At 49.7% G+C, this 15,805-nt stretch overlaps 1 protein-coding gene across 2 annotated transcripts in view; it reads left to right on the forward strand.

The window, feature by feature from the left end:
* The first annotated feature begins 1,182 nt into the window (after nt 1-1,182).
* LOC137299642 (colorectal mutant cancer protein-like) overlaps nt 1,183-15,805 on the forward strand; it is a 28,960-nt gene continuing 14,337 nt past the window's right edge. Inside the window, exons 1-7 of one of the 2 annotated variants that reach the window (XM_067968559.1) lie at nt 1,183-1,427; nt 3,092-3,297; nt 9,540-9,682; nt 10,731-10,882; nt 12,761-12,967; nt 14,481-14,624; nt 14,880-15,028. In XM_067968559.1, the coding sequence (XP_067824660.1) occupies nt 1,422-1,427; nt 3,092-3,297; nt 9,540-9,682; nt 10,731-10,882; nt 12,761-12,967; nt 14,481-14,624; nt 14,880-15,028 (1,007 nt within the window). In that variant the 5' untranslated portion in view covers nt 1,183-1,421. The remainder of the gene's footprint in view (nt 1,428-3,091; nt 3,298-9,539; nt 9,683-10,730; nt 10,883-12,760; nt 12,968-14,480; nt 14,625-14,879; nt 15,029-15,805) is intronic. The other variant, XM_067968558.1, reaches the window with a different exon arrangement.

Raw genomic sequence — 15,805 nt, forward strand, 5'->3', positions numbered from 1 at the left:
AAAGAAGAACTTGCATTTATATAGCACCTTTGACGATCTCAGTATATCCCAAATCACTTCATGGCCAATAAATTACTTCTAAAGTGTAGACACTGTTGTTATGTAGGGGAAATGCAGCAGCCAATTTGCGCATAGCAAGGTCCCACATACAAGTAATGAGATAAATGTCTAATTAAACTTTTTTAGCATTGCTGATTGACTGAGTGTCCCAGCACTGACTGTGTGTACAACAGGACTGAGTGTCCCAGCACTGACTCTGTGTATAACAGGACTGAGTGTCCCAGCACTGACTGTGTGTATAACAGGACTGAGTGTCCCAGCACTGACTGTGTGTGTAGCAGGACTGAGTGTCCCAGCACTGACTGTGTGTATAACAGGACTGAATGTCCCAGCACTGACTGGGAGTAATTTTGACTTTGTACAATAGTGTAAAATGAATTGGCAGCCCATTTTACATCTCTCCCGAGTTTTAGTTCCATTGTAGTCATTTTTCCATGCGTTTGGTGTATTTCCACAATTGGAGAATTGTGCACAGTTCTAGTCTCCATATTCCAAAAAGGATTTAGAGACACTGGAGAAGGTGCAGAAAAGATTTACAAGGATGATACCAGAACTGAGAGGATATAACTTTCAGGAAAGATTGAACAGGCTGGGGCTCTTTTCTCTAGAAGAGAAGGCTGAGGGGTGACCTGATAGAGGTCTTTAAGATTATGAAAGGGTTTGATAGGGTAGACGTAGAGAAGATGTTTCCACTTGTGGGGGAGACCAGAACTAGGGGCCATAAATATAAGATAGTCACTAATAAATCCAATAGGGAATTCAGGAGAAACTTCTTTACCCAGAGAGTGGTGAGAATGTGGAACTCGCTACCGCAAGGAGTAGATGAGGTGAATAGTGTAGATACATTTAAGGGGAAGCTGGATAAACACATGAGGGAGAAAGGAATAGAAGGATATGCTGATAGGGTGAGATGAAGTAGGGAGGGAGGAGGCTCATGTGGAGCATAAACACCGGCATGGACCAGTTGGGCCAAATGGCCTGTTTCTGTGCTGTAAATTCTATGTAATTCTAATGCGTTTGATGTGATTCGCATGTGTTGATTCTCTGTGTGTGAGGGTTAAACTGAAAGAGGAAATTAAAATCCAAAGGATGTTGACTTGGAAACAGCACCAGAGGAAGGGCGATTCCTAATTTTGCCAGGAAAGGAAATCTTGGCGACGGCTGATTGTGAACAAATCCCAAATTTGATTACACAACCCTCAAGTCAGTGAAAACCAAGGAGAAGGAACAGCAAGAGGGTGGCAAACTCCTAGAAAACCCTTCCCTTCACCGTCCATCGGTGAGCCACTTCTGTGAGGAAAGAGAAAGAAAGAGCAGGAGGTAAAAGGCCAGAACTCCGGAGGTGGATTCGCTGCTCAGGAATGGAGGTACGGTCTTACAGAAAGTGGTGACTCCTTCCCTCAGACTCCTTGATCTGTTCAATAAATAAACCATCGTCTCTCTAACTTGCTGCACTGAGGGATCCCTGATCTTTCGATCCTTGTGAGGAGCTGTTATCTCCAACAGGGACCTTTCACCCTGGGATCAGGGGCTGACTCTAGTTTGGGCTGATGGGATCTTTATCTCCTGTTGCTACTGGCCGCAAAGGCTCTCTGTATGGGCATTCTTGATGAGTGAGCACAGTTCTGGTCTCCTATTAATGACCTCTAGTTCAATCAAGGGGACCCTCCTCTCCACACTCAATGTTCATTCCAGAAAGGGCCAGGACAGTCATCAGGATTGAGAAACTGGGCTAATTTTCCCCTCCCTTCAGCAGAGGAGCTGAGGCCAATTACAGCCCCTCCCCCGCACTCCCTCCCCCCAACTACCCCATCCCTGGCTGATGGGTGACCTGATAGAGGTCTTTAAGATTATGAAGGGGTTCGAGAGGGTAGACGTAGAGAAGATGTTTCCACTTGTGGGGGGAGACCAGAACTAGGGGCCATAAATATAAGATCGTCACTAATAAATCCAATAGGGAATTCAGGAGAAACTTCTTTACCCAGAGAGTGGTGAGAATGTGGAACTCGCTCCCACAAGGAGTAGTTGAGGCGAATAGTGTAGATACATTTAAGGGGAAGCTCGATAAACACATGAGGGAGAAAGGAATAGAAGGATATGCTGATAGGGTGAGATGAAGTAGGGAGGGAGGAGGCTCATGTGGAGCATAAACGCTGGCATAGACCAGTTGGGCCGAATGGCCTGTTTCCATGCTGTACATTCTATGTAATTCTATGTAACTCCACAAGATCAGCTAACTCCGGACAGACCTGGGATTGAACCCGGAGTGTTCCTGGTCTGTGTGAGACTCAGTAACACATCGGACAGTGCATCAACCCATCGAAGCTTTGGGTAGCCCCACATCTTTCAATAAGTTGTTTTAAAAATAACTTTTTTAATTTCATGTGAAGTAACTTGTGTTTTGGATTGTCTCCTATCTACTTGTGGATCAGTTCCGAAACAAACCCAGGTTACAGGTCAGCACCTGTCAATCACTGAGCAACCAGACGGACTGGAAAGGAACTTCCTCCATCATTAAGTGGTGAAGAAGGATTTCCTGTTTCATTTTAGTGCAGCCACTGCTCCCAACAACAGCAACAACATGTATTTATATCGCAGTATTTATATGACACGCAGTGCAGTGTAATATCACACAGCCCCGTCACTTGACCCCGTCACACGAACCCGTCACGCACCCGTCATACAACCATGTCTCATGGCCCCGTCACACAGGCCTGTCACGCGGCCCTGTCGCACATGGCCATATCACGCGGCCCCGTCACATGGCCCTGTCACACATGGCCTGTTACGCGACCCTGTCACACACTGCCCTGTCACATGGCCCTGTCACACACGGCCCTGTCACACGGCCCTGTCACACATGGCCTGTTACGCGACCCTGTCACACACTGCCCTGTCACATGGCCCTGTCACACACTGCCCTGTCACATGGCCCTGTCACACACGGCCCTGTCACACACGGACCTGTCACACAGCCCCGTCACACAGCGTAGTGCAGTGGTGTGAATACTATTTCTTTCTGTCTCTTCAGTGCTCGGACTCTCTGTTGATTGATCAGTACACGGTGGAGGAGGAGGACGGAGAGGCGGAGGCGGAGAAGGAGGAGCAGGAAGAGGAGGAGGAGGAGGAGGAGGAGGCACTCGCTGTGCTGCGGTATGAGGGGCAGATCACAGAATTACTTGTTGTTATCGCTGAGCTGAACAGGAAGATTGACAGACTGACAGTGACGACTATCAGGTGTGTACTGATTTATCGGCCCCTCCTTCCCTGAACAGCACTGACCCCAGGCAGGGGGACGAGTCCCACAGGGTCCCATCGAGGAAGTGTCGGAATTCGCTCCTTCTCATTTCTTTTTGTTCCCATGACTCACAACCCAAGTTCTGCTCAATGCACCAAGCTTCCCCACGGCTCCCCTACAGGGACAATCGACAGATAACGTCAGGCCTGTAAGAAAGAAAGAACTTGCATTTATATAGCGCCTTTCACAACCTCAGGATGTCTCAAATCGCTTTACAGCCGATGAAGTACTTTTGAAGTGTAGTCAGTGTTGTAATGCAGGAAACGCGGCAGCCAATTTGCGCACAGCAAGATCCCACAAACAGCAATGAGATAAATAACCAGATAATCTGTTTTTTTGGTGATGTTGGTTGAGGGATAAATATTGGCCCCAGGACACCTTCCCTGCTCTTCTTCGAAATATTGACCGTGGGATCTTTTACGTCCACCTGAGAGGGCAGACATGACCGCGGTTTAACACCGCATCCGAAAGACGGCGCCTCCGACAGTGCAGCACTCCCTCAGAACTGCGCTGGGAGTGTCGGCCTGGATTATGGGCTCAGGTTCCTGCAGTGGGCCTTGAACCCACGACTCAGAGGTGAGAGTGCTGCCCACTGAGCCACAGCTCGCACCCTTGAACTTACTATGGAACAGTCACACTAAGAGGAACAGGGTACGGTAGCATAGTGGTTATGTTACTGGGCTAGTAATCCAGAGGCCTGGACTAAAATCCAGAGTCATGAGTTCAAATCCCGCCATGGCAGCTGGCGAATTTAAAATTCAATTAATTAAATAAAAATCTGGAATTAAAATACTAGTATCAGTAATGATGGCCATGAAACTACCGGATTGTCGTAAAAACCCATCTGGTTCACTAATGTCCTTTAGGGAAGGAAGCCTGCCGTCCTTACCCGGTCTGGCCTATATGTGACTCCAGACCCACAGCAATGTGGTTGATTCTTAATTGCCCTCTGAAATGGCCTAGCAAGCCACTCAGTTGTAAAATCTCACTCAAGAAGGCAGCTCACTGCCACCTTCTTAAGGGCAATTAGGGATGGGCAATAAATGCCGGCCTTGCCAGTGACACCCACATCCCGTGAACAAATAAAAAAAAAACTCTCACCCACTGCCACGCTCCGGAGAATCCCACCCGTACAATCACCCCACCATCAAGGCCAAGAGTTTGTAGATTTAGAGTTTAGTGTTCTCTGTTACTGACTCCAGCTAAAAGGACGGAACTTTCCAGAAAAAACAGGAATTCCCCCCCCCCCCCTGCCGTGTAAAACATAAACCACTCCCTGGCCTTTTCTTAGCTCCATGGAGGGATAGACCGAGTAATTACAGGCCAGTCAGTCTAACCTCGATGGTGGGCAAATTATTGGAATCAATTCTGAGGGACAAGATAAACGGTCACTCAGAAAGGCACGGAGTAATCAAGGACAGTCAGCACGGATTTGTTAAGGGAAGGTTGTGTTTGACTAACTTGATTGAATTTTTTGAGGCGGTAACAAGGAGGGTCGATGAGGGTTGCGCGTTTGATGTAGTCTACATGGATTTCAGCAAGGCTTTTGACAAGGTTCCACATGGCAGACTGATCAAAAAAGTAAAAGCCCATGAGATCCAAGGGAAAGTGACAAGTTGGATCCAAAATTGGCTCAGTGGCAGGAAGCAAAGGGTAATGGTTGACAGGTGTTTTTGTGACCAGAAGGCTGTTTCCAGTGGGGTTCTGCAGGACTCAGTACTTGGTCCCTTGCTTTTTGTGGTATATATTAATGATTTGGACTTAATTGTAGGGGGCATGATCAAGAAGTTTGCAGATGATACAAAAATTGGCCGTGTGGTTGATAGTGAGGAGGAAAGCTGTAGACTGCAGGAAGATATCAATGGACTGGTCAAGTGGGCAGAAAAGTGGCAAATGGAATTTAATCTGGAGAAGTGTGAGGTAATGCATTTGGGGAGGGCAAACAAGGCAAGGGAGTACACAATAAATGGGAGGATACTGAAAGGTGTAGAGGAAGTGAGGGACCTTTGAGTGCATGTCCACAGATCCCTGAAGGTAGCAGGACAGGTAGATAAGGTGGTTATGGAATGCTTTCCTTTATTAGCAGAGGCATAGAATATAGAACATAGAGCATAGAACACAATTTAGAGCCCCCTGGTTGTCTAGAAGTATACGGGGCAAGATAAAGCAGAAAAAGAAAGCTTATGACTGTCACAGAAAACTAAATACTACAGAAAGCCTAGAGGAGTATAGAAAGTACAGGGATGACGTAAAAAAGGAAATAAGGAAAGCAAAGAGAGGGCATGAAAAAATATTAGCTAGTAAGATTAAAGAAAACCCAAAGATGTTTTATCAGTACATTAAGAACAAGAGGATAGCTAAGGAAAAGGTGGGACCTATCAGGGATGATAAGGGTAACTTGTGTGTAGAAGCAGAGGATGTGGGTAGGGTTTTAAATGAATATTTTGTCTCTGTATTCACAAAGGAAAGGGATGATCCAGATGTAGTAGTTAAAGAGGAGAGGTGTGAAATATTGGATAAGGTAAACATAACGAGAGAGGAAGTACTAGAGGGACTGGAATCCTTGAAAGTTGATAAGTTACCAGGGCCGGATGGATTGTTTCCTGGGCTATTGAAGGAAGCCAGGGAGGAAATAGCAGATGCTCTGAGGATCATTTTCCAATCCTCACTAGATACAGGGGAGGTACCGGAGGACTGGAAGACTGCAAACGTAGTACCATTGTTTAAAAAGGGTACGAGGGAAAGGCCGAACAATTATAGGCCGGTCAGTCTTACCTCGGTGGTGGGCAAACTATTAGAATCAATACTGAGAGACAGGATAAACTGTCACTTGAAAAGGCATGGTTTAATCAGGGATAGTCAGCATGGATTTGTTCAGGGAAGGTCATGCCTTACAAATCTGATTGAATTCTTTGAGGAAGTGACAAGGAGGATTGATGAGGATGGTACAGTGGATGTTGTCTTCATGGATTTTAGTAAGGCATTTGACAAGGTCCCACATGGCAGACTGGTCAGAAAGGTAAAAGCCCATGGGATACAGGGAAATGTGGCGAATTGGATCCAAAATTGGCTCAGTAACAGGAAACAAAGGGTAAAAGTCGATGGATGTCTTTGCGAATGGAAATCCGTTTCCAGTGGTGTGCCACAGGGCTCAGTGTTGGGTCCCTTGCTGTTTGTGGTATATATTAATGATTTGGACTTGAATGTAGGAGGCATGATTGGCAAATTTGCAGACGATACAAAAATTGGCCGTGTAGTTGATAGTGAAGACTCCAAGAAGGCTTCAATGGGTTGGTGGAGTGGGTGGAAAAGTGGCAAATGGAGTTCAACCCGGAGAAGTGTGAGGTAATACACTTAGGGAGGGCAAACAGTAAAAGGGAATATGCAGTAAAGGGGAATATATTGAGAGGGGTAGAGGAAGTGAGAGACCTTGGAGTGCATGTGCACAGGTCCCTGAAGATGGCAGTACAGGTAGATAAGGTTGTGAAGAAGGCATACGGAATGCTCTCCGTTATTAGCCGAGGTATAGAATACAAAAGCCGGGATGTAATGATGGAACTGTATAAAACGCTGGTAAGGCCACAGCTGGAGTATTGTGCGCAGTTCTGGTCACCACATTACAGGAAGGACGTAATTGCTCTGGAGAGAGTGCAGAGAAGATTTACAAAAATGTTGCCAGGGCTTGAAAATTGCAGCTACGAGGAGAGATTGGATAGGCTGGGGTTGTTTTCCTTGGAGCAGAGGAGGCTGAGGGGAGACTTGATTGAGATGTACAAAATTATGAGGGGCTCAGATAGAGTAGACAGGAAGTACCTGTTTCCCCTAGCGGAGAGTTCAAGAACTAGAGGACATAGATTTAAGCTGATTGGCGGATGGATTAGAGGGGACACGAGGAAAAACTTTTCACCCAGAGGGTGGTGGGTGTATGGAATTCGCTGCCCAAATTGGTGGTAGAGGCAGGGACCCTCAACTCTTTTAAAAAGTACCTGGACCTGCACCTAAAGTGCTGTAAGCTGCAGGGCTACGGACCGGGTGCTGGAAGGTGGGATTAGAATGGGCACCTGGTTGTTCTTCGAGCCGGTGCAGACATGATGGGCCGAATGGCCCCCTTCTGTGCTGTATCTTTTCTATGGTTCTATAGTTCTATAAAAGCAGGGATGTTATGCTGGAACTGTATAAAACACTGGTTAGGTCACAGCTTGAGTACTGAGTACAGTTCTGGTCACCACATTACAGGAAAGATGTGATTGCACTGGAGAGGGTGCAGAGGAGATTTACGAGGATGTTGCCAGGACTGGAGAATTTTAGCTATGAGGAAAGATTGGATAGGCTGGGGTTGTTTTCTTTGGAATAGAGGAGGCTGAGGGGTGACTTAATTGAGGTGTACAAAATTATGAGAGGCCCAGATAGAGTGGATAAGAATTTCCCTTAGCAGAGAGGTCAATAATCAGAGGGCATAGATTTAAAGTAATTGGTAGAAGGATTAGAGGGGAGCTGAGGAGAATTTTTTTCACCCAGAGGGTGGTGGGGGTCTGGAACTCACTGCCTGAAAGGGTGGTAGAGGCAGAAACCCTCATCGCATTTAAAAAGTACTTGGATGTGCACTTGAAGTGCTGTAACCTACAGGGCTACGGACCAAGTGCTGGAAAGTGGGATTAGGCTGGGTGGCTCATTTTCGGCCGATGCGGACATGACGGGCCGAACGGCCTCCTTCTGTGCCGTAAATTTTCTATGATTCTATGATTTCTATCTGCGAGTCCTTATTACAAATAAGACCATTTCATAACCGGTAAATCCCCGACTTATCCCATGCCCCTCATTGTAACTTTCCCTGATTTATCCCACACCCCTTAATGTAACTCTCCTCGATATACCCCTCACCCCTCACTGCAAAACTCTGATAGACCTCACGCCCCTTGTTAATCATTCACTGATTTATTTGGATGTCATGACCTGGAGGATTGAAGAAATGCTGCGATTGTCATTATCACGGAGATCTATCAGCATCAACAGCTCGAGGAAGCTGCAAATTAATAGGAAAATTTTAAGCACCAAAGCAGCCCACAAAGGGAAACAATTAGACACTCCGTCTCTAAAGGAAATACAGACCACATAGAGAGTGACAGGGTCAGAGTGATAGAGACAGGGACAGTGTAGAGACAGAGAGAGACAGAGACATATAGAGAGACAGAGAGAGAGGGAGAGAGTAAGAGTGACATCGATGGCGACAGAGCTAAACAGAGATATAGACACAGACAGAGACAGAGGCAGTGACAGAGTTAGAACGAGAGAGAGAGCGAGAGGGTTACGGACTAAGGTCGTTTGCTGCATTCACAAAGCTTCCCCCCCGGTGTCAGTGCAGAATCCTCAGGTAACAGTGGCCCCCTGTGGTGGCACTGACTTACTACAGGGTTACCAGGTTACGCAGGTATCTCCAGGTATCCAGATATCCAGGTATCTCCAGGTATCCAGGTATCTCCAGGTATCTCCAGGTATCCAGGTATCCAGGTATCTCCAGGTATCCAGGTATCTCCAGGTATCTCCAGATATCCAGGTATCTCCAGGTATCCAGATATCCAGGTATCTCCAGGTATCCAGGTATCTCCAGGTATCCAGGTATCTCCAGGAATCCAGGTATCTCCATGTATCCAGATATCTCCAGGTATCCAGGTATCTCCAGGTATCTCCAGATATCCAGGTATCTTGAGGTATCCAGGTATCTCCAGGTATCTCCAGATATCCAGGTATCTCGAGGTATCAAAGTATCTCCAGGTATCCAGGTATCTCAAGGTTTTCAGGTATCTCCAGATATCCAGGTATCTCGAGGTATCCAGGTATCTCCAGGTATCCAGGTATCTCGAGGTATCCAGGTATCTCCAGGTATCTCCAGGTATCCAGGTATCTCCAGGTATCCAGGTATCTCAAGGTATTCAGGTATCTCCAGGTATCTCCAGATATCCAGGTATCTCGAGGTATCCAGGTATCTCCAGGTATCCAGGTTGCGCTGTATCCAGGTATCTCCCTCTCCAGCCAGTCTGACCATCTTATTATTCCCATCTGTATCCCAATGGACTCAGTCTGACTGGATACCGGTCTCTACATAACCTGACCTCCGCTGTTGGAGTTGACTTTGCCCACTGTCACTCTCCTGTTTTTTTCACCACATATATTTTCCTTGCAGGGAGGATGATGAATATCTGGACACTTGTTCAGACCTCAGTGATGGCCATTACGTTGAGACCAGCTCATGTCTGTGCCCTGACCAAGGTCACTCCGCGGCCTCCAACTGTCCAGGACAGCCTTATCCAACCTCGAGAAATACAGGTCAGTAGAAAAGGCCTTGGTGAATATCGGGGTGTTTAATCAGGTGGCAGCCGTGGCTCGGTGGGTCGCACTCCCTCCTCTGGGACAGAAGGTCATGGATTCAAGCCCCACTCCAGAGATTTGAGCCCATAATCCAGGCCGACACTCCCAGTGCAGTACTGAGGGAGTGCTGCACTGTCGGAGGTGCCGTCTTTCAGATGAGATGTTAAACCAAAGCCCCGACTGCCCTCTCAGGCGGACGTAAAAGATTCCAGGGCCATTATTTCGAAGAAAAGCAGGGGGAGTTCTCCCTGGTGTCCTGGGCCAATATTTATCCTTCAACCAACATCACTAAAAATCTGGTCATTATCTCATTGCTGTTTGTGGGATCTTGCTGTGTGCAAATTGGCTGCTGCGTTTCCTACATTACAACAGTAACTACACTTAAAAGAAAAAGTACTTCATTGGCTGTAAAATACTTTGGGATGTCCTGAGGTCATGAGTCCCCTGATCACTGTCAGACGTTGCGTGACCGGACATCATGTGATCAGGTGTCGTGTGACTGGACATTGTGTGACCGGACGTCACGTGATCAGGTGTCGTGTGACTGGACATTGTGTGACCGGACGTCACGTGTTCAGGTGTCACGTGACTGGACATTGTGTGACCGGACGTCACGTGTTCAGGTGTCGTGTGACTGGACATTGTGTGACCGGACGTCACGTGATCAAGCCTGCGGATGCTTCTAACCAGTTAGGCGACCCTGCTCAGGAGTGGATGAATTGATCGGAATCGAACTGTTTACGCACCAGTTTACCCTTAACAGGAGGATTGAAGACGTGCCGTGTGTTTCTGGAATGTTCTGTGGTTATTTCTGAGAGTAAAGCCTGGTTAATGTCTCAGAATTGATCAGCATCCATCCAGTTTACCTGCTGTGCCATCGATGGGCGGTTAAACCGGACTCTGGTAGATTCCCGCCACAATGTTGTGTCGTGTCGATCAGATTCTGGTCTCCGGCCGCACGCTCCTCGCTCTGCACCTTTCACCGCTGCTCCCTTTCCTTTCGTAGATGAACCGTGTGACCTGTCCCGGACGCTGCACCGCGTGCTGACGGAACTGGAGGAGGCAGTGCACGCGCGGAAAACGGAAAACCCGCATCGTGGCACCAACCCCGCCGAGGAGGAGGAAGCAACGCTCATGCACTGGGAGCTGGTCACTCAAGTAGGGGTCGGGGACTGGACACTGGGACAGAGGAATGGACACTGGGGCAGGGACTGGACACTGGGGCAGAGGAATGGACACTGGGGCAGGGACTGGACACTGGGACAGAGGACTGGACACTGGGGCAGAGGACTGGACACTGGGGCAGGGACTGGACACTGGGGCAGAGGAATGGACACTGGGACAGAGGACTGGACACTGGGGCAGAGGACTGGACACTGGGGCAGGGACTGGACACTGGGGCAGAGGAATGGACACTGGGGCAGAGGACTGGACACTGGGGCAGGGACTGGACACTGGGACAGAGGAATGGACACTGGGGCAGGGACTGGGCACTAGGTCAGAGGACTGGACACTGGGTCAGAGGAATGGACACTGGGACAGAGGAATGGACACTGGGACAGAGGTGTGGACACTGGGGCAGAGGACTGGACACTGGGACAGAGGAATGGACACTGGGGCAGAGGACTGGACACTGGGGCAGGGACTGGGCACTGGGTCAGAGGACTGGACACTGGGTCAGAGGAATGGACACTGGGGCAGAGGACTGGACACTGGGGCAGGGACTGGGCACTGGGTCAGAGGACTGGACACTGGGACAGAGGAATGGACACTGGGACAGAGGACTGGACACTGGGGCAGAGGACTGGACACTGGGACAGAGGACTGGACACTGGGGCAGGGACTGGACACTGGGACAGAGGAATGGACACTGGGGCAGGGACTGGGCACTGGGTCAGAGGACTGGACACTGGGGCAGGGACTGGACACTGGGGCAGAGGAATGGACACTGGGGCAGGGACTGGACACTGGGGCAGAGGAATGGACACTGGGGCAGAGGACTGGACACTGGGTCAGAGGACTGGACACTGGGACAGAGGAATGGACACTGGGGCAGGGACTGGGCACTGGGTCAGAGGACTGGACACTGGGGCAGGGACTGGACACTGGGGCAGAGGACTGGACACTGGGTCAGAGGACTGGGCACTGGGTCAGAGGACTGGACACTGGGACAGGGACTGGACACTGGGTCAGAGGACTGGACACTGGGGCAGGGACTGGACACTGGGGCAGGGACTGGACACTGGGTCAGAGGACTGGGCACTGGGTCAGAGGACTGGGCACTGGGTCAGAGGACTGGACACTGGGGCAGGGACTGGGCACTGGGTCAGAGGACTGGACACTGGGGCAGGGACTGGACACTGGGGCAGGGACTGGACACTGGGTCAGAGGACTGGGCACTGGGTCAGAGGACTGGACACTGGGTCAGAGGACTGGACACTGGGGCAGGGGCTGGGCTTCACGGCTTTCCTTTAAATTACACGATTACTCCGAATGTCGCTGGAGAACCTGGAACAGGACAGGGCTGGAGGCTGGTGTGCAGGCCTGTCAAAAGGAAAAGAGGCTCTTTTCTCATCCTCTCCATTTCCCATGCAACCATTGCCCCTTTCCCCCGCTGTGCCCCATGGCTGGCGCCCTCCCCCACCCCCCCCACCCCATCATTAGCTCCCATTGGAACTCGAGAGTAGCCCAGGTCCATCCTTCTTCCCCCCACTCATTTCCCGGAGAACCGGAACATTAGGTAAATAGAGGGAGGAGTTCCCATTATCCGATGAGGCTCAGTCTGTGGAATGTGGTGGGCTGAGCGTTTCATCGGAGGTCTCTGTGTTACCGTCACTGTGCCTGCTGTAACTTCCCCTCTCCCCCCCTCTCCTTCCTCTCCCCCCTCTCCCCCTCGCCTTACTCTCCTTCCTCTCCCCCCTCTCCCCCCTCTCCCCCTCGCCTTACTCTCCTTCCTCTCCCCCCCTCTCCTTCCTCTCCCCCCTCTCCTTCCTCTCCCCCCCTCCCCTTCCTCTCCCCTTTCTCCCCCCAACACAGACGATCGAGGCAGTGGAGCGAGAGCTGGACATTGACCTGAGTCCTGAGCTGAGAGAGGAGCGGAGTCAGTGGGAGGCGGAGCTCGAGTGCCTGAGGGAGAAAAACCAGCACCTCTTGGCCGAGCTCTGCCACAAAGATCAGGAGCTGCGACGGGTGACGGAGGCTGTCGGCGGGATTCAGCTGGAGAGGGACAAGCTTCGACTAAAGGCAAGTTACTCTCTGCAACGGCCTCCCACCGTTCCCAGACTCTGTGACGCCATAGCACGGGGAGACGGCGACAGACTGCGCGGAATCTGTGGGAATGAAATTGCAGCGAGTTGTTCTGATCTGGAATGCGCTGCCTGAAAGGGCGGTGGAAGCAGATTCAATAATAACTTTCAAAAGGGAATTGGATAAATACTTGAAAAGGAGACATTTGCAGGGCTATGGGGAAAGAGCAGGGGAGTGGGACTAATTGGATAGCTTTTTCAAAGAGCCAGCACAGGCACGATGGGCCGAATGGCCTCCTTCTGTACTATATGATTCTATGAATGAACCAGTGTAGGAGAGGCCAGGAGAGTCAGAGAATGTTCTAGAGTGCTAAGGGCAGACTTAGTCCATTACAGGGCTATTCGGTGAAGGGAAATGGACCAGTTGCACGGGTTAGATACAGAGTAAAGCTCCCTCTACACTGTCCCGTCAAACACTCCCAGGGAAGGTACAGCACGGGTTAGATACAGAGTAAAGCTCCCTCTACACTGTCCCATCAAACACTCCCAGGGAAGGTACAGCACGGGTTAGATACAGAGTAAAGCTCCCTCTACACTGTCCCGTCAAACACTCCCAGGGAAGGTACAGCACGGGTTAGATACAGAGTAAAGCTCCCTCTACACTGTCCCATCAAACACTCCCAGGGAAGGTACAGCACGGGTTAGATACAGAGTAAAGCTCCCTCTACACTGTCCCGTCAAACACTCCCAGGGAAGGTACAGCACGGGTTAGATACAGAGTAAAGCTCCCTCTACACTGTCCCGTCAAACACTCCCAGGGAAGGTACAGCACGGGTTAGATACAGAGTAAAGCTCCCTCTACACTGTCCCGTCAAACACTCCCAGGGAAGGTACAGCACGGGTTAGATACAGAGTAAAGCTCCCTCTACACTGTCCCGTCAAACACTCCCAGGGAAGGTACAGCACGGGTTAGATACAGAGTAAAGCTCCCTCTACACTGTCCCATCAAACACTCCCAGGGCAGGTACAGCACGGGTTAGATACAGAGTAAAGCTCCTTCTACACTGTCCCATCAAACACCACAGGGCAGGGACAGCACGGGTTAGATACAGAGTAAAGCTCCCTCTACACTGTCCCATCAAACACTCCCAGGGCAGGTACAGCACGGGTTAGATACAGAGTAAAGCTCCTTCTACACTGTCCCATCAAACACCACAGGGCAGGGACAGCACGGGTTAGATACAGAGTAAAGCTCCCTCTACACTGTCCCATCAAGATTTGGGATTGTGTTATCTGACTGGCAGAATCCCACCAGTCGTACAGCGTTTGTGAATCAAAATTGGCGCCCTCACGGTCTTTGGATAATTATTATATTTGCAGAGCTGTGTGTAGGTGTGTACGTGCATGTTCTTGTATGTTTGTGTGTGTGTATGTGTATGTGTTGGGGGGGGGTGTAGAGGGAGGTCTCGGTGTAATAAGATCCCGACTGACTGTTGCTGTTCCTATGTTAGGTTGATGGTTTACACTCCTGTATCCAGAGGGTGGGGCAGAGTGCGATAATCTCTCCACCTCCCAGCCTGTTCACTGGTATTGTGGGCACAGTCACAGGTGGATCCAGCATCATCAGTAACGAGCGTGAGGCTCTCATGAACAGGGTGAGTCTCAGGAGAAACAGGGGTCATTATAAATGTTAAATTCGGAATAATTGACGGGCCTGTGTCTTTGAAAACTGTGCCAAAGATACTGACTGTGGTTTTGTACAGCGATCTCGGCAGCTGTTGCTATGGATACCCCCCCAAAATCAGCTGTTAGGTGATCGGCAGCGAATCAGTGCGGTCCCTTTAAGAAACCGATGCCGTTCAGTCCTGAAGTCGGTGGCTTCACATCCCCTGAACTTGTCTCCTCCGCAGGATCCCGGGTTTGTAGTCGAGCGATTGATGCCATCATTCCAGGATTGCCCCAGCCTCCAGCAACTTTCCCAACTCTTCCGCTCACAGGGGTCCAACCTGACCAGAGTAACAATCCAGGATTCAGAAATGGAAGCGGACCAGCTGAGGAAGTAAGGCCACTGGATTTATTCCGTAGAATTCCCAGGACCGGGAAAGTTCGGATTCTCTCCACTGTGTCGCATTCTCTCGTTTAAACATCTTCATTTTACTGACGAGTTGGTGTAAAGTGTTTTTTTTTAAAAAAAAACTCATTCTGGGGATGTGGGCGTCGCTGGCGAGGCCGGCATTTATCGCCCATCCCTAACTGCCCCTTGAGAAGGTGGTGGTGAGCCGCCTTCTTGAACCGCTGCAGTCCGTGTGGTGAAGGTTCTCCCACAGTGCTGTTAGGGAGGGAGTTCCAGGATATTGGCCTAGTGACGATGTAGGAACGTCTGGTCTATGTCCAAGTCGGGATGGTGTGTGACTTGGAAGGAACTTGGAGGCTGAGGGGTGACCTGATAGAGGCATTTAAAATTACAAAAGAGTTTGATAGGGTAGACATAGAGAAGATGTTTCCACTTGGGGGGAGTCCAAAACTAGGGGCCATAAATATAAGAGAGTCACTAATAAATCCAATAGGGAACTCAGGAGAAACTTCTTTACCCAGAGAGTGGTGAGAATGTGGAACTCGCTCCCACAAGGAGTAGTTGAGGTGAATAGCGTAGATACATTTAAGGGGACGACGCTGGATAAACACATGAGGGAGAAAGGAATAGAAGGATATGCTGATAGGGTGAGATGAAGTAGGGAGGGAGGAGGTTTGTGTGGAGCATAAACACCGGCAGGGACCAGTTGGGCCGAATGGCCTGTTTCTGTGCTGTAAATTCTACGTAATTCTATGTGTCCTG

The sequence above is a fragment of the Heptranchias perlo genome, chromosome 29 (genome assembly GCF_035084215.1).
Source record: "Heptranchias perlo isolate sHepPer1 chromosome 29, sHepPer1.hap1, whole genome shotgun sequence".
NCBI classification, from domain to species: Eukaryota; Metazoa; Chordata; class Chondrichthyes; order Hexanchiformes; family Hexanchidae; genus Heptranchias; species Heptranchias perlo.